Source organism: Netta rufina (assembly GCF_964035555.1).
Source record: "Netta rufina genome assembly, chromosome: 1".
In the NCBI taxonomy this organism is placed as follows: Eukaryota; Metazoa; Chordata; class Aves; order Anseriformes; family Anatidae; genus Netta; species Netta rufina.
The window spans coordinates 116,204,440-116,226,895 of NC_140123.1; the positions used below are offsets into that span (position 1 = coordinate 116,204,440).

Genomic DNA, 22,456 nt, shown 5'->3' on the forward strand with positions numbered 1-22,456 from the left:
CTTGCTTGGTGTGCATGTGTATATGTGTGTGTGTACACAAATGCACAGATACTCTTCGCTTGGAAGACTAAGCCAAAATGGAACAGGAAGAAACGCTCAAAAAGGAAATGAAAGGCAATAAAGAAGCTATTTATCTGACATTCTCAAAGAACTTGCTTGTGGCAAAAAAAAAAATAAAAAATAAGAAAACAAAAAACAAACAAAAGAAACAGTGGAAGCTATGCACCAAACCCATCACAATGTCTTCAAAGGGCTAACAGAGTGAGATGTATTTTTAAAAGCCATGTGCATGATTATTTCTTTTGTGAGTTATGAAGGAAAATGGTTAACCTATTTTTGTAAGAACCTGACAAGGACAAAGCATTTTCATGTCAATTCAAGCAAATTAGTTTTTACAAGACCAGTGACAGGCCTTCTGGTTTAGATTTTCTGGTCCTATAACCAGGAATAGTTGGTTTCCTGTCACAGTCACCAGCTGATCAAATCAAACCACACAGCCTTCCCCCAGCTTTCCCTCCTGTCATCTCTCTTTTCCCCCAGGACTGCTCTCTGTGGCCATTCAGGAAGACCTCTCCTGTGCTTCATACTCCGCCTGCATCCTTTGCCCAAAGGGAATCAGTCGGAGCCCCACCGGTTCTGCACCTTTTGCTACGCTGCTGCCCTGGTCCCGGAGCAGAAGCTGGGGCTGAGAGGCTCCACCTGTGCTCGCAGAGCAGCCGCCGAAAGGAGACGCCTGCTGCCAAATCCCAGGAGCCGCAGCACATGTGTGAAGATAATTCGCTATAAAAGACTTACTCGGCTTTTACTTTCTACAGCAAGATGAAATTTTAAGCTTAGCAGCAGCAGAAGACACTTCGGGAGGTTTACAGCTTCGGCACACAGCTCATTTCTCAGCTGAAGAGCTCACCAGAGCACTCTGCAACCCTGCACAGGTACAATGATAGGCAGCTCACTGCCTGCGCCAGCCAAATATCGGTGCTGCAGGACAGCAGCTAGTGTCTGCGGGGCTGCTCTGCTTTGGGAACTGTGTCCATTTAATTCCAGAGAAAGAAGCTGACGGGATCCATCTGGAAAGCTGGTAGAGCTTGTTTGAATAGTCCAGTGAGTGTGACTAGCAGGTGGGATCTGTGCAATGAGCCGTTTTGCCTCGTTAGCCCTGAGCTAATCAGGTAGCAACAGCTGAGGGTGTGACAAGCTCCAGTGAAACCCAGCTTCAGTCAAGCCTTCTGGGACACAGCTGAGTTTCAGATACACAAGGCTTTTGGTTTATGAGGGTTTGCACTACGGTAGCTTAGCTCTGTATCTGTGGTTCAAGGAGCTTAGAAACTCCACCGAAGAAATGAAACACCACTTAGAAGTACCACTGAATACATGAAGCTTGCAGGCTACTCTTAACTCTTTCGTAATTAAAACAAGCAAGAGCAAAAACTGAAAAGCTCCCAACCAGCCTCAAGGAAGTTAAACACACAAATATGTTATGAGAGCCCTAAATAAAGTTGTGAATTCAAAATGAAAAACTGTAAAGGTAACTCTTTCTTGCCATGCCATGTCAACCACATTACGTACATGCCATCCTCTACTCCTGTTTTCCTCAGTAAATAGAAGCTTTCTCTATTAGTATTAATGCATACTATAAAATATACAAGCTGTGCTCCATGGCTGAGTTAGCATTGTGTTAATATTTAGTACAGTACACAGTAATTCAAGCCGTTAGTATTTAGTTCACCATATACCACTGTCTCATCTCCATATTTACTGCTGTGCGATAAGTAAACATGATAATTCTTTATCGTTTCCTTTGAAGCACTGAGTTTACTATGCGTGCACTGAGCGCGCTTGTCCCTGTCGTCGTTAATTCACTTGTTCTTACAGTCAAATGCAAAGTGAAACAGGGGAAAGGGAATTATTGTTGACTCCTAATCTACCTTCAAACTCATTTATGCCATTGACGAACTTCTGCCAAGACAACACCGCAGCCTCCCTGACACCTACTCCCAGAAGGGTTTCCCTTCTAAAATATATTCTTGTTTTTTAAGCCAAAGGCGTGGTCTGTTTGAAACTGCAGCACGTACAAATGCTAACCTTAGCTTCAACTGGCCTACATCCCTAGAAAGGAGTGACCAATGCCCTTCCACTGAGTGGTTCAGCTTTTGAGGGAGCGTTTCAGCTCTGAATCAGGTTTGCCAATGCTCATGTCTGACCAGAGCAGGACTGCTCCGGTTCTCGCTGCAGATTGGCCTCACCGCATGCAACCTGGGTTCCTTTGGGTGCCACGAAACCAGAACACATGCTTCAGAAATTCCCTTAATGCTTCCCACCAACAGTGCATGGGACCAGACCACATCTAGTTCTAAGTTCCCCATAACTGTTGTTGCTGTGTCCTCAACACCTACAGATCCAATTCTGTGGCTGCCCCAGAACACACTTCGAAGCTCTTTCTTGCTCTAAAAGAGAACTGCAGCCTGGTATTCCTCCTGGTAGCTCAACTGGGAATAAAGTAAGCTTTTGGGGCTAGCAGCTGGTTTTCCAGCTCCTCACTCACTCAAAGGTCACACCACTGCATACTGGCTGCTCGGAGTCACTTTAAACCTCTACATGGACCTAATCCTTTAGACCACACATGGTTAATGCTTCTCTCCTGCATAAAAATTTGCTTAGAGAACAAATGAAAAATAATCAGTGCTAATTTTACATTTTTCATTTCCAAGGCCAAATGACATCACATAAGTGAGTCATTATCAAAGTCTAAAATTCTCTTTGAGCCAGCACTTATCATGAATAAACTGTAAGTGCAGGCAGTCCCGTTACGTAAATGCTACCAGTAGATTACATTTTGAAAGCTGCAGAAATTTGCTAGTCTTAGTAATGTACTCAGCAAAGCTTACTTTCTTGGCTTTAATCTTTCCCTTAAATAAAAGTTTTCGTAATTTATGATTCAGATACTGATGAAAGTTAACAGTAGTAACAAGGAGATTTACTTACTGAAGACTTTGACTATCGTTGGTTCTTCCGAAACATCGTCTTCTGTTACTAGCATACATACAAATCTCTTTTCATCACTGATTCTTGCATTCCTGATGGATAATGTATAGTTTTCTGAGAGACTCAACCTGTTTTTGTAGTCTGGTACATCATCATACTGTACATTTTTTTTTGTGGATGATCTGAAGGCAATAAATACTGGAGATCCATTTGGCATTTCCTATAATAAAAGGATAAACACCTCTATTTTGCATGAACACTTGGATTAATTTTAGAAGTTCCTGAAGATCTGCAATTGGTACAAAACCATAATTTAAAAAATCTTTGAAATACATGACATTACTTTTTGCTGATTAACTTCTGCTGCACAAGCAAGAAATTCAGTGTTATATGAGAGCTAGTCTAAGGCTGCTGTTGTACATGTTGAGAATATCATCAGCAGAAGTAATTTCCGTCCTTTGACTCAAACTGCAGCACAACACAGGGCTTTCTGAGATCAAGGCTGGTGTTTCTGGCGCCACCTGACGCTGTGTGTATGAAAAAGTCATTTGAAATAGAAGCCTTTATGAGCTAAGCTCAAAAGCTTCAGTTTCCCTTTTTTTTTTGTGATTGTTTTACATATTCATATTGTTTGTCTGGGATATTCAGACTTCATTCCAAATGCAGGATTTAATCAGGCATAACTGCCTATTTTATTCTAAATCAGGTTCTAGCTTTCTCTCTCTTTATTTTTTTTTTTTTCCTTTTTTGTTTTTAAAAGGCCCAAGAGCTTGTGGCATGGGAATGTACATACAATCAAATATTTTTATTTATGCGCCTCAGGATAATCTCAAAAAATAATTTTGTAGACATCCTCCTTATATCAATCAGTATGCAGCTGCCATCCTACAAAGGAATACAGAATTGAGAGCATTGCACAAACCTACTGTATCAGTATTTTATTTTCATGAGAGACCAAGTTACAAGCTGAGTGGTGCGGGCTTCAATTTCCCCCCTGCACAGAGAAGGGACAAGACAATGGTCCCCTCTAAATACAGCGAGGAGAAAGGTTGAATCCAACTCTATGTTCAGTACCGTGCTGAGGGCTAGGAAAGGTTTTAGTTCCCTTTTATCCTTTGCACCTTGCAGCACTGATAGTAGCAGCGCTCCCAGCACAATATCTCAGCTTGACTGCAGAGCTCACAAAAGCATGACGATGCTGTGACAGGAGATGAGTGGTGTCAGAGCCAGGGCTGGGAGCAGGAGACAACAGTTAATGTGAAGCTCGAATTCCCTTATAGTCTTTTTCCCTTTCTCACTTTCAAGCCTTGGATTATTCCAGGTGTCTGTCACACAGGAAAGAAGGCATCGCCTTAGCTTTATACACAAGAAGTTGGCTGTCAAGCACAAACGAGCTCTTAACTCTTCAAGCCCAAATGGGATTCCTCTTTCTTTTGATGAAATAATCACCCTGCTGAAAAAAAACAATCCCACAAACCAACCAACCCTCTCCGCCCAAAAAACAAGTGTTACTAGCTGGAAGCTGCCCTGGGAGAGCTGGTATCAGTTTCACTTGGTTATATGTCGACTATGTCAACAATTTCATACAAATTGCAGCTGCTTTTTTTCACGTCAGGTTTGTGTCCCTTCCCATCAACAGCAGATGGTACCCGTGATGTGTCCACACACTTAGGCCAAGCTGTAATGCCTCCTTTTGCTGACTGGTACTCATCACTTGTCTGAGACAAGCAACCCAAATGCACCAGAAAGAGACAATGAATTTCCTTTTCTTAAGCAGCCCTGCATCTATCTTCATAGAGGTGGACTTGTGTCTTCCCAAGAGAAAAAAAAAATTATGCTGCAAAATGCAGGCCCTGCATCTTCTCAATAGTTACATGAAACAATTTTACTGTCCCTTTGAGGGAATCATTCTCCACAGACTTCTGACTTGGAATCCCAAAACATATTTGCACAGCAGGAATTCTCAAGTGCATGAGGTCTGTAAAAGCTGCAAACCTCGAGGTACATGGGAAAGAGGTAGGTGGATGGTGCAGTAACAACAGAGGCAGATCCTTCTACTTTAAAATAGACTGGTGGATGCCATTAAAATAGAGAAAACTAAATAATTTTAAATCCACTGTCAGAGTTGAAATCACTTTTTGCTGGCAGCATTTTGGTTTGGAGCACACAAGGAGATTTAGATCAGCTTTGCAGAAGCAGGGAAAACAGGCAGGGTGAGACCACTGCAGCTCCACACTCCTCGCTGTGCATAAAATACACTCAGTCATGAAACGGTGCTGAGCCGGCAACTATCACATCAACCAAGCACGGGGACAGCATTTTCCTGGGGATGAGGCAGGCCCTGCCTCAGGCAGCCTGCTTCAAAAGCATTCAAACATACAGCGGTGGCTCTGTCAAGCCAGTGAGATGCTGCTGGGTAACATGCCAGATTTCTAACACAGGTTGGCAGAGGACTCCCCGACAATTATTTCTCTTGAACAATGAGATTAATTCCTCAAACCTCTCATCTATACTTGGCAGAAGTTATACAGATGGGAATCTAGCAGTCTTTCACACAGAAATAAATACCTTTGTATATGAGGCAGAAATCCTATCAACTGGAATCCTGTAGCCTCATGCACAAAAAGCGCACATCTCATATCAGCTCTAATGAACAAAAAGGTAAGCTGTACTTACATATTTCCATTTTCCAAACATAAGACCATCTGGTACTTCTAGACGACAAGGCATGGTAATAGTGTCTCCATATATTGCATTTACTGTATACAATCCCAGAGCTAGAGGAGAAACAGAAAAAGAGAGGAAATAATTAAAGCGTTTTCTCGAATTCCAATATGCTAACATTTGGTGCACAGCTACTACCAAAAAAAAAAAAAAAAGCCACGTTCTTTGAAAATGGTTGTTTTCCAGCACATCGGGTTTATCCCAAAACCTCTAACAAAGCAGGATCCCTGCCAATAAATGAGTTTACTTAAACATTAAGCCCTTCTTGGACCCACATTTCCTGCTGCTGTCAGGAGGAGCCACATGAATTTTCAGACAGGGTTTCACCTGCTCCACTGGATGACCACGCACACTGCAGTCAGTATTCACAGCTATCATTACAAACTCAAAGCTGGAGAAGAAAAACCCCCAAACATTTATTGTATGAAAAATTGGTATGAAAACTCCTGCCTGGAGGGGTTAGGCTGCAATGCTCTGCTGTGATGAGGTCAGCCAACAAGCCTTACTGTGATCGCTGCACTACATTATAAACTTAGAAAAGAAAGGAAGAAAACAAGAGTGTTATTTGAGTGCTACATCCTGTTAAACCTAGGAAACAAACTAGTCTGTACACTGACGTTTTGAAAAACTGAAGTGAAATGGTTCTATGAATTATTTAAAAACAGCTTTTTAGAAACCTCAGCACAGTGTTATTGTGCTAATGCATACGATTCGCAGGGTATAAAGTGACCCACTTATTTTCATTGTCCAAAACATGCGAACTGAACAAAACCAACAGGCCCTTAAGTGAAGAGCTGTTAAAATGCAAGGGAGTTTCAAGCAGAAGATGTTAAAACCTGGTGCATTTGCCAGGATTTCCCTGTGCAACATTTCTTGGCTCCTATTTTTAGCAGCCACCCCTGCTCTTGGGGAAGCCCAGTGCTCCTTACACCGCAGCCCCACCAGCTCACTGCTGGGAGGTTTGGGGCCAGCCTCCGGTGCCCGCTCGGCGCCACGGAGCAGGCATGGTGGCTGCCAGCTCTTGCCCACACGTCTGCGGCTTTGGCCAGGGTCTTCTGCCCACAGAGTCAGGACCCTCCCCGTGCTCTGCCTTCATTTGCAGCTGAAGGCTTGCTGCCAGTGAAACGTTCTCTAAGAGAGTAGTGGGATGCTAGTGATGTGGCCACGGCTGCAGCAGCACCCCATCCTTCTCGCAGGCATACATTTTTCTGGTGATTCAGCCCTTCTTGCTTGTGCTGGAGAACAGGCTGAGCCAACCTGTTCCCAGGTGCCCCCAAAGACCTGAGCCAGAGCCCCTTCATCTTTCCACGAGTCTTGAAGCAGCCACTGGGATGACCTGACAGTTCTCTTGCACACATACTCTGTAAGGAGACTTTCCCTGGGGAATTGCTTTTCCATAAGTTATTTTCAAAGATCCAAACCTTGAACTCCTTGCCCGCAACTTGAATTAGACAGACTCCAGGACATTTTTCCTCAGGTGAGGACTTCCGAGCTTGCAGTTAGCACCAGCCAATACTCGTCATTTGCATCACTGTGCCAATTAGGCTCTTCTCTATTTTCTGTGGTGCTACACGGAGGAATGCTATTCCTAAATCCTTCCTTAGAGAAGCTTATGGCCTAGACAACACAGTATGGTGGAGCAGAGAAGCAGGCAAGCAAGCTGGAGCTTGATGGACTAATGGAATTCAATAGGTAAGAGGCATGTACCATAAAATTTCTTTTCATCATAGCAAGCCGTATGAACTAAACAACTGCTAATCTTCTTCTGACTCTGTTATATACTTGGTCACAAACATGCTTTGGGTACACTATTGGCATTATAAGGACTGCATGCTCTAATTTGCCGTGGTTTGCTCTCTAACTTACAATAGCAGTTGGTCCACTAGATGGCGCTGAGTAAGTGCACGCTCTACAAGCAAAGCAGAAATTTTTGGAGAGAGCAGCTAACTTTAATTTTAATGAAATTGGGCCGACGTTTTATGAAATCAAACTACAAACAGAAGTAAAATTCAAAACAGGAATATTTTCTCCCCATGACCCCCCCTCCCTTGCATTCATCCTCGTTCTGCTCTTCAGGAGGGGGACCACACAACTCAGGCTTTGCCAGCTGAATCCTAATGTTCATTTCAGCTAGAGCTGGAGAACAGTCCTTCTGGGTTCCTCTCTCCCACGGGCATAAAATTACAAGAGACCTGCAAATCTTTATTCCACTGGTAACCAGGTTAGTACTCATTCAAATTCCAGGCACCGGTAACTTGGCATTCCGTAACAGCACTTTGCATCACGCGGAAAACCAGAAGCCGCTCTTTCTGCTAGCAGATAGGCTCCGTCATTAGGGAAAAACAAAATAACCCTGTGGGATCTGCGAGGCTGCTCGCTGCTGTTCTCTCCTAGGCAGTCGTTTAACCCCTGCAAGTTGCTAAGGGAACAAGCATACGCCACCAAATACTTGACAAACAGCCCCAGGAATGTGAATGAAACTGTTTCTGGAAAGGATTTACGTTTGCAGCATTCAGAGCAGGTAATCAATGAACGGCCTGATAAATGGAAAGCCTGGCCTCCGATCTTGAAGGATTCTTTCATCTGAAATGCATTCCTTCAAATGGACAAAACCCTGTAAAATCATGTCTTGTTGATATAAATTCTGCCTAAGCTAAACCATACAGTTTTCTAGGAATTTAACACAGAATGGAAAAAAAAAAAAATAGGTTTTACTTTACATGCAGAGAAACAGTCTTTAGAAAAACACAAAAGGTCCTGCAGTAAAATTTTCTCCTTCCTCTTCTGTAGGGAGAAATCTAGGACGTTTAAGGAGTGCAAACAAGTTGAACAACCGCAAACTTTCACAGCAGGAACTGCAGTAATCTCTGCAAAACAACTTTGCAAACCAATACATTACAAAACAAACAAACAAAAAACCTCAACAAATGTAGAAATTCCTCTTCATAGCTATTATATGCATTTGTAAAACGGTGGGATGGAGAGGAAAGTAGAAGAAAATGACAGCTTTAACTACAGAATAATGCCTTTTTTATTATTATTTTATTTATTTACTTTTTTTTTTTTTTTTTTTGGACATAGATTCCAGCTCATTTGAAGACAGAGAAAATGAAAGAGAGACTACAAATACATAACAAATTGTTCCATGCCCTAACACCACCCCGGGTCAAGGTCCAGGCCTTCATATCTCATTAACTGCAGGAGGGAGCGAAGGCAATTACAGGGAATAACGCAGCAAGAAGTTACCAAACATCATTCCCTGCCCTGGTGCATTTCTGATACAGCTTTCTACGGCTAATTAAGGCTTTAACCTGCTCCCCTACATGATTTTCAGATGTTGTCTTCTAAAACTGAGGCAGTATCATTAACAACAACACTGGTGCAGAGGCAGGATCTCTTCCCACAAGTGCTGGGGGAAGAAGCTCTGCTGAACTAGCTATGGGATATAGCTGTACCCCGAGTTAACCCAGCTCACCTTCCAGTTCCCTACATCCAGGTCTGAGGAGGCTGAGGTACCTCCTAACTCATTTCCCCCTCTTTGACCCAGTGCTGAGGAAACTCCACTCGGAGCCAGATTAAACCTTTCTGCATCGGTTCGGACACGGGAAGAAAGCCGCAGCATCAGGAGGTATTTCAAGTCAGAGAAAGATCCCAGCAGGATGCTGCTAAATTGAGATGACATTTGCTGCTGATGCTATTAATTACGGCACTTTCCACGTCCCCGTGGCAGTGCTAACTGGCATCCTTCTTTGTCCCCCTCTCGGCATGTGTTGCCCAAGGGAAGAACCGAGCAGTTACTACCCGCAGACTTGGGTGACAAAACCCAAAATCTGACTAGTTGATCAGAGGCTTAGAGGCAGAGGAGGGGCTATTACTGTTTTCTTTCAGATCTTCAACAAGAGTGCATGATGCAGGTCATAATTTAGACTAATTATTATTTTTTAAATCAGTGGGGTTATATAAGAGGAATGATTAGAAGGCAAATATCTAAAAATCAGGAAAACTGATGTTTTTTTCCAAGGTAACAACAAAAGCTGTAGGAGGTGTGTGGGAAGTTGCTGTGTTTTCCACCTTTCTTCCATTTGAAATATCGGATGCTCGTCTTGCAGAAACCCTTTTTTGAAGTGCTTAAAAGTAACATTTATAGGCAAATGTAAGACAGACCAAAGGCTGTTCAAAGACCCTTTTGACACAAGATTCACCAGAGACCATGAACTTGTATCCAAAAATATGAGTAGCAGACATACTGCCCAAAATGCACCTTCACCCGCAGGCTCGGCTGCCTCCAAGTGCAGCTTAATTTCACTCAGTAAAGCAAAGGACACTTGGGAAACTGAGCCTCCCTCAACAGCCCAGAGTCCACCAGTTTAACTGATGCTCTATATGCGCAAAGACATCCTACCTTTTCCTTCTGCATCCGATTTTTTTACTACTGATGCTCCTGCTCCTGAAAGGTTCAGCAATGATGCTTCCCATTACGCCTCCTCGGGAGCAAGGTCTCAGAGGACAGCAGGACACCGGTGCCTGTGCTATTGGCATGCTCATAGACAGAGGAGGTCAATTCATGTCTTCCAGAATGGAAGTGTCCAAAGCAAAGAGCTATTATGTTCATTTAGTGCCCACTTCAGAAACTGCCAGTTAAATTTGTCACTCCAAATCTTCACTTGAGATTTCGGCCCTCCCAGCTTATTTTGAGGTAGCCCAGGTTCGCTCGTATGTAATACAGTGTGGGAAGCTAAAAAGATTTGCCTAATGAAATACAGATTTTATTACTTTGCTTGTTACCAGCTCTGAAGTAGCCACAGGCGCATTTTTCTTTCTGCCTTCCCCTCCATTTCCTAATGGGTACATAGCCATACACAGGTCTTCTTGAGCACCCATTTAGGTACCAGCCAGGAAATGGCAGTACCTCACAAAGACAGTAATTGCATGTTCTTGAGATCAGAAAATTGCCTTTTAATAACAGAGTTTTATTCTATTGACAAAGCAGTATTTGAATGACAGCTGGGTGTTGGTGCAATGCAAAAGGTATCAGCAAAAACTGTCCAGCTTTGAATGAGCTGGGAGTTGGCTTCCTGTCCCAACTGTTTGGTGATGCTGACAATGCTTTGTGGTGACTTTAATATTGAAAACTAATTTTCATTTAATTACAAGCACTATTTAGAAAGAAAATTAAGAGAGTTCACAGAACGGTTAAGGTTGTCAGGGCCCTCTGGAGGCCATCTGGTCCATCCCCTGCTCACTAAGGTATACCCACAGCAGACTGCCCAGGCCCACCTTCAGGTAGCTGTTGAAGATCTCCAGGACTGGACCCAGCACTTCAGGTGTGGCCTCCCCAGCACCGAGTAGAGGAGAAGCATCACCTACCTCCCTGACCTGCTGGTGGCACTCCACATAATGCAGCCCAGACACTACCAGCCTTCTCTGCTGCTATGGCACACTGCTGTCTCACGTTCAGTTTGGTGTCCACTAGCAACCCCAGGTCCTTTTCTGCAAAGCTGCTTTCTCCCAGCTTAGCCCCCAGCCCATACTGCTGCATGGAAGTTGGACTCTTCAGATAGGACTCCACTTCCAACTAGTTTTTCTCTCTCCCTTTTCTTTGCCTGGCAGAAAGATACTTTTTCAGAAACACACAGCACACAAAACATGAGATGCACTTCGGGAGGTCAAAAGACTGATTAAACAAGGAAAAAAAAAACACTTCATGTTATCAAAATTCACATACGACAAACCTTGTTTGAGATTGGTGGGCATGATTGTTCCTTATTTTGGGGCATCAAAACACAGAAGCAGGGCAAACACCACGAGAAAATTCAAACACTGATTATCTTCACCTTACATATATGATTAAGAGCAAGCGAGTGTGTGTTTGTGGATGTTATCTAGTAGAGGTTATATAAACAGTGTATTTCCTACCTCTCCCTATTTAAATAGTGAAAAAATCTACACACCAGTGACTAAGAATATTACTTACAGGAGAATCGTCAGTATTATTAAAGACTGAAACTAACTTCACAAAGACATATCCAGAAGTATTTAATGCAAAATACTTTTAAAACAACGTAACAGAACTTGCTGAAAGGTTTCTTGCACTTTATCACAGCCTTCTTTCAACATTTTCTCATCCCTGAATAATATTAGAGTGCAGGCAATTTTAACACCAAAGGACAAAAAAAAAAAAATCCTTTATCATCTTCTAAGCACTGACGCAATGGACAGCAATTACCCTTTGGAAGCATCAGTGCTTACTTGAGCTCTTTGAAGATGTGAAATAACTGAATGGGAATGCACATTCATCTTTTTTTTTTTTTTTTTTTTTCTTTTTTCTTTTGGCAAGACCCAACTCAAAACATGGTTTCTACTCTGGAAGATGTTAAACTTCCTTTTTGACAAGCTGGTCAAAGAAACACCTACTTAACTAAAGATACAAGCTGTCAAACCCAAACAGGCATGCTTATGTGCTTAACACTAATTTTGGCAAGTAGAAAGGCAGATTAGGGAGGTGGGGCTTGGCACCCAACAAACCCAAGCCATCAGGCAGTACTGAGCAGGGAACAGGCAGAGTAGTTAGCATTAGAAACACTGAAAGCACCAGAGCTGGAGAGCACCAAATATCAACATATTTCAAGTATCATTACCCTATACAAAGCAGTACGCTTGTTGAAACGTTCAGAAGTTTTCCTTATAAAGGGGGAAAAATACTAAAGGAAACATGTCAACACTTTTGATGGGGAAGAAAAACAAAACTGAAAAATTGATAGCTGTGAAAAGGGTGGTAACAGGCTCATGTTTTATTTGAAATCCCATCTTGCAAGTTGCACTGCAAAAATTGTATGTGGCACAGAAAGTTGGGAGGGAATTTTTGTTTTAAGCCAAGAAGTGTGAACACACACCCCAAATCACGCTTTCCATCTTTGAGCCTTTAAAATGTTGTCAAGCTACGACCACTAGTAACTAATATTGTTCTCCTGATTTCAATTTCTATATAAATCATCCAAATGGTTTCCTTCTCAGTACAAAAAGACTGTCTGTAACTTGCTCAGATGACCTGTTACATCTGGCCAAGGCTGCACAGGCTCCATTGTGTTGCCAACACGGAAACCCCCGGCCACCTCCTCCATCTCAGGGCAGGAGGAGGGAGGCCAACACGTGCTTCTCACCAGTATTTCCCCCTGCAGTCCAGCCAGTCATGCATGTCATGGGAACCACAGTTTTCTTCAGCTGTCACTATACTTACACATGCATACAGCTTGGCTTTCTGGGTAACCTTACGGGTGAGCTCAAGACTGGGACTTCCATGAGTTTAGGTAGAATAGTCATGCAAAAACCCACCAAGCACTTCAACCACAATTTTCAAAGTCCACACATGACTCTGGGTGGCACCTAACTGCTGCTGATCTCACTGAGGGCTATTTCTGTGCTGAGATTTCAAAATTTCCAGCTGCTTCAGTACTCGGGCAGCAATTTTCCCCACCTCCTACACCAGACTACAGCTTTCTTATTTGCACGCTCCCTTTCTGTGAGCTTCATTTGTGGCTTGGTTTGGGGTGATCGTAGTGCAAGCTTTTGAGAAGTTTGAGGAAAATTTCAATCCTCAAGGCAGAAGTCTTAGAAAGTTGTGTACTTCCAGGGGCAGACAGCTTTGCAGAAGATTTTAGCACAGTTTACAGGGCTATCATTACAGTGAGTTTGCCTTAGTGATGTTCACACTGAGCACTCCTCTGAACATTTTATATCACCACTGGAGAACGTACAGAAGAAAAACTTCTTCAGCCAGAATGTACCAAAACTCCCCAACTGATTATATTATTATAATAATTTTAAATAAACTTTGTCATTTTAGGAGCTTTGAATGTTATATATAAAGCAATGATCATGGCAGTAATCATAAAAGCATCAAAATATTTCTAGAATTTTTGAGAGGTATGCAAAAGAAATTTGTGCATCGTCATCGTCTCTTAATATTTGAATGCCTCATTAAGTGACAAGGATAATGAATTTAAAGTAAAGCAGACACTGCTTTCCAGGTCAGGTAAGCTTTGAAACTACACACAAAAGCATTAGCATCTGCAAAGCTTGAGATCAAATGAGTAGTTCAAAGCTCAGCAACCGATGCAAAATGCTCTGCAAAATTATTAGCATCAACACACAAGCTTTCCTACAGCTCCACCTCAGCCATTGCTCCAGCACCCAGCTCCAAGAAAACAAGGCATATTGCTAAGACCAGCAGCTCTGAAACTTGACCAGCAAAGCTCTGGTTTGCTTGGGAGTAGTAAGTGCATCTCTGCTTTTTAATCCAGCCCCTTTGAAATCAAGAAGACCCCCAAATCTACTACAGAACTGGAAGGAAATCCCACGAAAGACACCACTGCCTTTGTACTGCATGGGATAGCAAAACTTCTTTTTGAAGAGAAAGTCCTAAGCTTCATTCCACAAATTAAAAATGACAACAAAAACCCACCCCAAAATGTTACCTGTGACTTCAATGGCCTTCTAATTACACAATTTTACAGAAACCCTAGTTTAGGCTCAGAATTATGTAAATATTCCTGGATTTGGTGCTAATCCAAAACCAATCACATTTGTTCTACAGAACTGTGGGTCTAAATTTTCAAATTCCTTGAGTAAATCTTACAGGCTTAATAAATTACATACATGCTGTAAGTAGGTAAAACATAGCGTAATCCAAGCAAGTATCTGCAAATACAGCATAGGGAAAAGAGAGATACCTACTTAAAAATCTTGAATTAGCATAAGGCTAGCAGAAACCATTTCTACAAGAGATGGATGGAATCATGCTGAAAGACACCATTGGCAAGTTGCAGTCAGAAGTAAAACAAAAAAAACAAGAACGAAACACCATAATGTGGAAAAAGCTACTTTTTTTCACAATAGAAGCTTCAACAGAAAGACCACTGCTAATGACTCACTTTGATGACAACTTTTACAGTAATTTCTTCAGAGAGTTCTCATAACCCAAAGGAAGCCAGAAGATGGCCAACACGTCTTGATACTTCTGTTCAAAAGGTAGCCATGAATATCTGTGGTTTTATGTATTTTTTTAAAAAAATATACTAGGAATTTGAAAATTATTAAAATAGTTATCAACATATGGTGTGTTTTTTTTTCTCTTTTTTTTTTTTTTTGGAAAAAAGTGTTCCAGCACATCTGTCAAGGCAGTGAGTTGTAGTTTAACAAGGGTTGATGATACAAGCTGTTTGCGAAGAGATGAGCAGCAAAATTGGGAAAAATAGTTCCTGCGTCAATACTGCAGTAAGTTTCAACTTTAAAGGGTACATCTATTTTGGCAGTGGAATCAGCAAAGCCCCTTTATTTTGATGAAACCTCTTCTTTCTGAGGTTAGCCTCTGATTGCTCCCCCAGCATACTTCTTTTCTGCTTCTCACCTGCCCTTCCAAAACACTCTCCTATTTGATGAAACTGCTCCAATTATTTTTCATCTTCTTGTTATGCTAGTCAGCAATGCTGCCAAACATCCAATAGCTTAAAGGGACTTAGTAGTTTCTATTAAGTCACAGAAAACCTGTAGCTCAAAAATAACAACCTAAAATCCCCTAAAATCCTATGTTAAAAAAAAAGGCAAAAAAAACAACAAAAACACCAAGAACAAGAAAATAAATAAAAAACAACAATAGAAAGCGTCTTAAATAAAGAGCTGGCCCTCTTGCTTTTTCATAACCTGACATTGACAGTGTGGATCAATATACCCACAGGCTAATACTGCAGAAAAAGCACCTAATTTATACATAAGTGCTGAATAAAGAGCTAAACAGCGTATGTTTTCCATATCAGAACTATGAGAGATTGTGTTTTGGTACTCCAAGAGTATATTACCCTGTCATCCTAGAGTTTTAGTCAATGTCAAGCTGGCAGCACACCAACTGAGAAAAGGAGGCTGGACTTCTACCTCCTGCATCCTCCTGCTTGGTTGTGCAGCTCAGCTGTAGAGAGAAGCTCTGGAAACATGGCTGCACTGAAGCTGAGAGGGGAGAGCAGACAGCAGCAGGGGCCAAACCTGCTGGCTCCTTCCAGGGGCACGTGGAAGCAAACCTGCTCTTTCTTTCAGGGTGCCACATCTGGGCTTCCTTCCTACCACACGGCCGGGATTTTGTTGCACCCAACCCTTAACCTCTTTCCATTGGCCTGCACGGGATCACACCGATGAGAAGAAGCAACTACAAGACTGCAAGGAAGCGCTCACTGCATCCTGCTTGGTCAGCTCCTGTTTGTGGGGAGGTGCAATTGCTGTACCATGCCAAGACTTCACGTGATGACCTTTCAACAAAAAACAGGTAGTGCACCAGAGGCCCTGACCCAGGGTGCTCTTTTCCAGTTATGGAAAACACAGGAAAACAAGTTTTTGTTCACATGTATCCACATATGTCAGTAAAGTACACACTAGCTTGTCTATGTACAAGCATCCCTTCTATGTACATCCCTCTAGATTTTGGTCTGTGATGATCCATGAACAGATAGGAGGACAAAGAGCAGATGGGCATTCCACTAGTTTTTTGTTTTGTTTTGTTTTCCCCGGGAGATATGCACTAAGAAATGTATGCCTTTTGCACTATGTTCCAACTCTTCCATCAAAACAAAGGCAAAATAGTTCAAACGAGCCCCTAGCTTTGGAGAAGCAGCCCATAAGCATATTTTTCCTTCTCCTGGGATCAGCCAGGTGCGAGGATGCACACAAGGACTGAAGCATCATAGAAAATTCTGACCCTGAAGCCACCTGCTCCCTAACAAACACACGGAGGGCTCATGGCCACGTTTGTACAGCCAACGGCAGCATTGGCGCTGGTTGTTTCTCCTCACTTGCCTTCTCTACTTCCACTTCAGAGAAAACAGTGTGCTTAACATACCTAAGGCTGGGCAGTTCAGGTAACAGAATTATCTGTACCTCCCACTCTAAAGGTAAATGAAAATATTGAGCTTCTTAGTAAGCAACAACTTATTAAAAATTTATATTTTACAAATAACGTACTCTCCAAAACATATAAATATTTCTTACATTCCCTTAGGCAAGAAAAAACCTCAAGAGAAAATCAACGTATTAGAAAACAAATCAGATGTTCGTTTTTGCAAAGAATGAGCAAAAACAGAGAACAATAAATAACTGACCAGATTAATGAATAGGAAACAAACACAATGGAAAATATTAGGAATTATGAGAGAAAATCTAACAAGAAATTAGAAAAAATAATGCAGTTAAATCAATGCCACTGTAATCCTTTTAAGCAAAGGAACTGCGACAACAGCCACAGCTCTAAACTAATTTTCTTCTCTGAATTTTCTGTTTTCTGTCTACCATCCTCCTTATGGGGAGAGGCACTTCCCTTCTGCCCGTCTAGGATCCTTCCATGTTGAAAATTAATGCCTGACAGTTTTCATTATTTATTTTTTTTTTAAAAAAAACTATGCTTGTTGTTCCTCTACTTCAAATCATGGTTTGCTCTGACATGTAATCCTTGAACAAAGAAAAAGGACAGACATCTACTATTTGCATGTTCCAGATCTGCAAATCTCACCCTCACATTATCAGTGTGGTCACCTGGGCATTTGCTTACTCATGCAAAACTGTCCTAAATTTCACATCCCAACTGCTGTTGGCTTGATGTCTGGTAGCAGCATCCTGCTCTACAGCACAACAGGGTTTTTGAGCAAGCAGAGAAGAATCTAGGTGGAAAAGGCATCATTTTGGCTTCTCTTTCTTAATCAGAGCTCTGAAGCACTTGCAAAAGCTGTAACTACTGGTGCAATAATAATCCCTTACACCCCAAAAAGTAGGATACAAAATGTTTGGTTAATGCAAGTTTGCTTGGCAACTTCCATAAATATATGCGGTAACTTCCCCTGACGCTTTGCTGAGGCAGTCACCTGAAATCAGGTATGCATATGAAAATGAGAAGAATATTTTTACTAACTACCCCTCAACAAGGCTGAAGGGTCCTCAGCTACTTAGCAGGCAGTATCCTGCCACACTTACATACTGTACAGTCTTATTTGCCAAACCTGCTGCTTGATGTTTTTAGCTGTGTTTACTCCCAAAGCAACGAGTTAGATCCAACCAGCTGAACCAACCACAATCTGTCAATAACGTGTACAGAGTACTGTTTTATTTGAATGAGCTCTGTTTATTTATGGTGAAAAACAAGCATTAAACACCTCAAAAAAAAAAAAAAAAAAAAAAAAAAAGTCTCACAGAACTCACAGCTTTAAAAGGCATAGATGAAAGACAGATTTATCCTTCCGTAGCTTGGGGTGAGTTGAATAAGCTGTATCAGCTGTAAACAGTAAACAGTAAATGTCCAGCGATTGGTAAATGAAAAGTTTCAGTTTTATGTGCATCAGGTGGCTCTGGTTCAGTGGAAATCCCCCTAGTCAATGATAGGCTTTTGGCTGCTACGTCTGTTTTCCAACTGCATTCCCTGCTGATAAGGTAGATGACAAAGCGACACAGATGACATTAATATAGCCTCAGTGGAATCATCAGCGGGTCTTTGTTACCTAGAGACAAGACCTATCATTTCACTGATGGCACAATAACATAGGTGTGAGGGGGGGAGAGCTCATTGAAAGTATAATGTGATAAATCCTTATGATTTATGCTAAAATAAGTGACTGACAGCTCCTTTGAGGCTCTCTTTAGATTTAATGGGCTCCTCGCAGACACGGCTTTTTAAATTTCACAGATGCCTGTAGCCAGCCCTGGTACTGGCAACTGTCTGCTGCTGAAGGAGGATGAGCTGAAACAGATGTGCTCTTTCAGTAACGGGAGAAAGCAGCAGCACCTTTATCTCTAAAGTTCTGTCTTTGCCTGTCTTAACCAGTATCCTGAAAATTAACAGGTGTGACAGCAGCACAAACAAAGTACATAAAAATTAAATAGTTAACATTACACAGGCTCTTATTCAATAGTGAGACATAGATGCGCTGATGTGGAAATACGTACGGCTGGTGTGATTTCACTGCCTATCATTTCTATTTGTGGAAACTACTGACGTGCAATGGCATGAAATGCTGCCAAATACTGGGGTCTGTTTCAACCCTGTATGTATTCACATATGTACATGCATATGTAAGCTAGCATCTGATGTGCTGTTAATTTTCTTCAACGTGTGATTTCTGTATTATTTTGACAAAAAAAAAATAAAGAAAAATTGCTTAAAATAATGCTGTGTATACAAAAATGCTGAAAAGGACCACTCAATTGCAAATCTAATCTGGCTGACAGGCTGATGGTGTCAAATGATTTTCCAATATAACATAACAGCATATATGTACTAGCCAGTTATTGAATAAATTGCTGTAATATGTTTCAGCTGCCTACTGGAGAAAACCATGAAAGGTTAGAGAATGCAAAATAAGGTTCCTATTTACTTATTTATTATTAATATACAATTTACTTTCCGGATTTTCCAACTGCAGACATTACTTCTGCCAATACAGTGTTGCTATTAAGTGTAAAAGCAGCAGCATGCATTGTAAGGCCCATCTTTAGTCCCCAAATGGGTACCAAAGAGTTACTAGAAGTGTGCAGAAACAGAAACAACACAGAAGTTCAGTCTTTTAAGTACTTATGCACGTATTTATCTTCAATAACAGATAATCCCACAGCATGAAGACTGGGGCACAACACAGCAGTACTGTTACTAGAGAACAGTTATGCTGAATAGGACTCTCTCCCAATTACATACTGCGGTAGCCTCTTGAAACTCCAAGGACAACATGTATTAGATAATATAGAGGCACTAACAACTGATTGCTCAAAGACCTCATCCAGACCAAACCTTTGTGTAGCCCTTCAAGAAGCCTGAGGAGCCACTGCTGTTCCCAGCATAACCCCAATGCAAAGAGCTCCCCAGCTCCAGGCTTGCACTGTGTGCCTCAGCCTCAGGTAAAATTCCATCCATGGCTTGCAGGAAGAGAAACGTTGGCTATCAGTGTAACACACTACACTGGTTTTAGGGAACATGTTCGTTATATGCCACTGGTTTTGATATAGTTTGACATTCCTGAACAGCAGCAGCAGAAATGATAGCAACTGCACAGAGTTGGATGATTTTGATTTGAACGCTTGAGTAAACAGCAATTTCTTTGGAGTAGCCAGCCTTAGGTACATGGCTTCCCATGCAGGGTGGCCAAGCATATATGCTGTCATTGCAACTCTGTAAAAACACATCTTGGTCACTGCCAAGTTGGCCATCTCCCATAAAGACCGACCAGAAACTCCTTGTAGAGAAGACTATTGACTTTTAGTTAGCATGACAGCTTCTCTAGTGCATTATGCTCTTGTAAACTGCATTAATGCACTACTGCACTTCTAAGTAGTGCACAGTTTGGCGTGATGTTCTGACCTACATATTGGGGCCATAATTACCAATTTCCTTATCTAGGCGCTGCTGCTGTCCATACAGCTTTTCCCTGAGGAGACGCACAGAAGACTGAGTTGCCGTTTTGATTCTTCGCAGAAACTTTTAGGTGTACACTGCTAGTTACTCATTTCTAGACACGACCATGTATTCAGAATGCTACTGTGGTGCAACAACCACAGAAGGCCCAGTGTTTGCAATGCAGCATGCATGTTGGCCAAGCCAAGGAGCCACCGTGGTGCTAGGCTGGAGCAGATAGGCTGCTCGAGGGCAGAGCCTTTGTGCAAATCTTCACGGTGCTGTACCACCAGATAAATGAGAGGAACCTGACTTCTTTCGTAGAAGAGAGGTGTGTCACCTTGTATTTTCTGCAGAGAAGCAGTACTCACAAGGCCTGGTAAGGGATTGCTTCATTTTTGGACACAAACTCAAAGCATGCCTGAGTGGTGCAGCCACGCTGCAGCCCTTGCAGCCCTCAGGCCTGAGGACATTCATGTAGGCCCCGCAGCCCCCAGCCACCGCTGGGTCTCGGGTCCCTGTCAGCAAACACCCCCCACGAAACAAAACCCTCTCTCCTCTACCTCACACTACCACCGAGTGTCCGGGGGGTGCCAAGGGAACTAGCAGTGGGACGAAGAGCCTGGCCCTCAAAGACAAAAGCTTGTCCTTCTGTCTTGTGAGGAAGCAGGCCTATCTCTCATAGTCTCCAGCTTCTGTAGAAAACGGGCATTAATTATCATACTTTTTTAAATGCTGTTATACCTAATTATTCTGAAGAAACCCTCAAAACTAATTATTGGTTCTGGAATCTTTTTTCTTTTTTGGAGCCAGATGGTGCCCTCCCTGAAATACCAAGGCTAGGGAATTATTTATGTGAGCTCTGACCATGTCTGAACGGCCTAGGGAATGATGTATGTTTTTAATGCCCTGATACTGACAACAGACCTTTTTACTCTAAATTAATAGGAAACAAATGTCGCACGGCAAAGACAAAAGTGACTTTGCAAAGTTTTATTCCTTAGAAGTTGCCTTTTCTAAGAGACCGGTGTCCTTGCAAAAATGCCAATATCTGCTTGTGTAAAAGAGAAGGGGGTGCCATGACACCTGCATGCTCTGGGCTGTGTGGGCACGAGGGGGAAAAATCAACAGTATTTGCAATGAGGTATCTAATTTTAGGTTGGGTTTAATTGGATCTCTGTTAAAAAAAGGAAAACACACACACAAAAAATCAAACAATAGGCTGATTTGCTTTGTTTAACCTACAAACCTGGGCCTTCACAAACAGCACGTTGAAGCACCTTTCCAAAAGAGGTCAATAAAAGCCTAAAACTCCCAGGCTTCCTACTTATATATTGCCATTTTCATTAGTGAATCTCAATGTGCTCTGCCATGGACATAACTGCTACTGTACTTGTTTTAAAACAGCAAAATAAAGGGCCACCAAACCCAACACCACATCCATCAAGGGTGATGAGTGCTGCCAGCTGTGGTACAGCCAGGACCACTAGGAAGAAGCAACAGGCGGCTGGCACAAAGCGACTTCGAATTGAGTGACGAAATACCAGGCTGCAGGGTTATGAGAGCATTTCAGCTGCAGCATTCACATTGTGCCCTTGTTATTATCCTAAGGCATCATTTAATAAGCATCATGCCTCATTTTTTTAGGCTCAAACAACAAGTAGCTTCACACCTGAACCTGCCTGCCTTCTACACTCCAACAGCCACTCCGAACAATATTTTTCCTCTCTAGACAGTCCATATAAGTATCTGAAATTGGCTCCTGCAGTAATGAAATGAGTCCAACATAAAATTAATATCCCTCATAGTTGTTAAAAAAAAAAAAAAAAAAAAAAAACAACTCTCATTATTATAAGTATTCTACAATCAAAACAAGGCACCTTAAATCAAGCTGAATGCATTTGAGTAGGTTATCATTATCTACATTTATCTTAGGTACATGGCATTTATTTCTCATTAGATTGCAATATGAGGCATTTTGTACATATAAAAATATGAAAACATATTTTCTTCTCAAAATGACTAAAATGTGATAAAAGCCCACTCAAAACTTTCCTTGCCTTGATGTTTCCCAGAGTGTACCATATGGCTAGTCTGAATCCCTCAACAAGAGGTTTCCTGAATCCTGAATTCAAATTAATTTTATTTGGCAACTCCTTTTTTAGAAAGTTAAATTTCCATACCATAGTTTAAATTATCTTCTATATAACAATACAGTGTTGTTTTTTTGTTTGTTTTGTTTTTGTCATAAGAACAAGAAAGTTCTTACACATTTGCCATTTTCATGTGTAGAGGTAAATTCTTTAGTTTTTAGAACTAATGGCAGTATCATTTTCTAAC

The 22,456-nt window shown here is 41.8% G+C and overlaps 1 protein-coding gene across 1 annotated transcript in view; it reads right to left on the reverse strand.

Moving 5' to 3' along the window:
* Nucleotides 1–22,456, reverse strand: part of ALCAM (activated leukocyte cell adhesion molecule) — a gene marked incomplete at its 5' end in the record, with an annotated part of 115,062 nt that overhangs the window by 27,017 nt on the left and 65,589 nt on the right. The window contains 2 exon segments of the mRNA XM_084294687.1: nucleotides 2,983–3,202; nucleotides 5,659–5,759. Coding sequence (XP_084150813.1) covers nucleotides 2,983–3,202; nucleotides 5,659–5,759 — 321 coding nt within the window.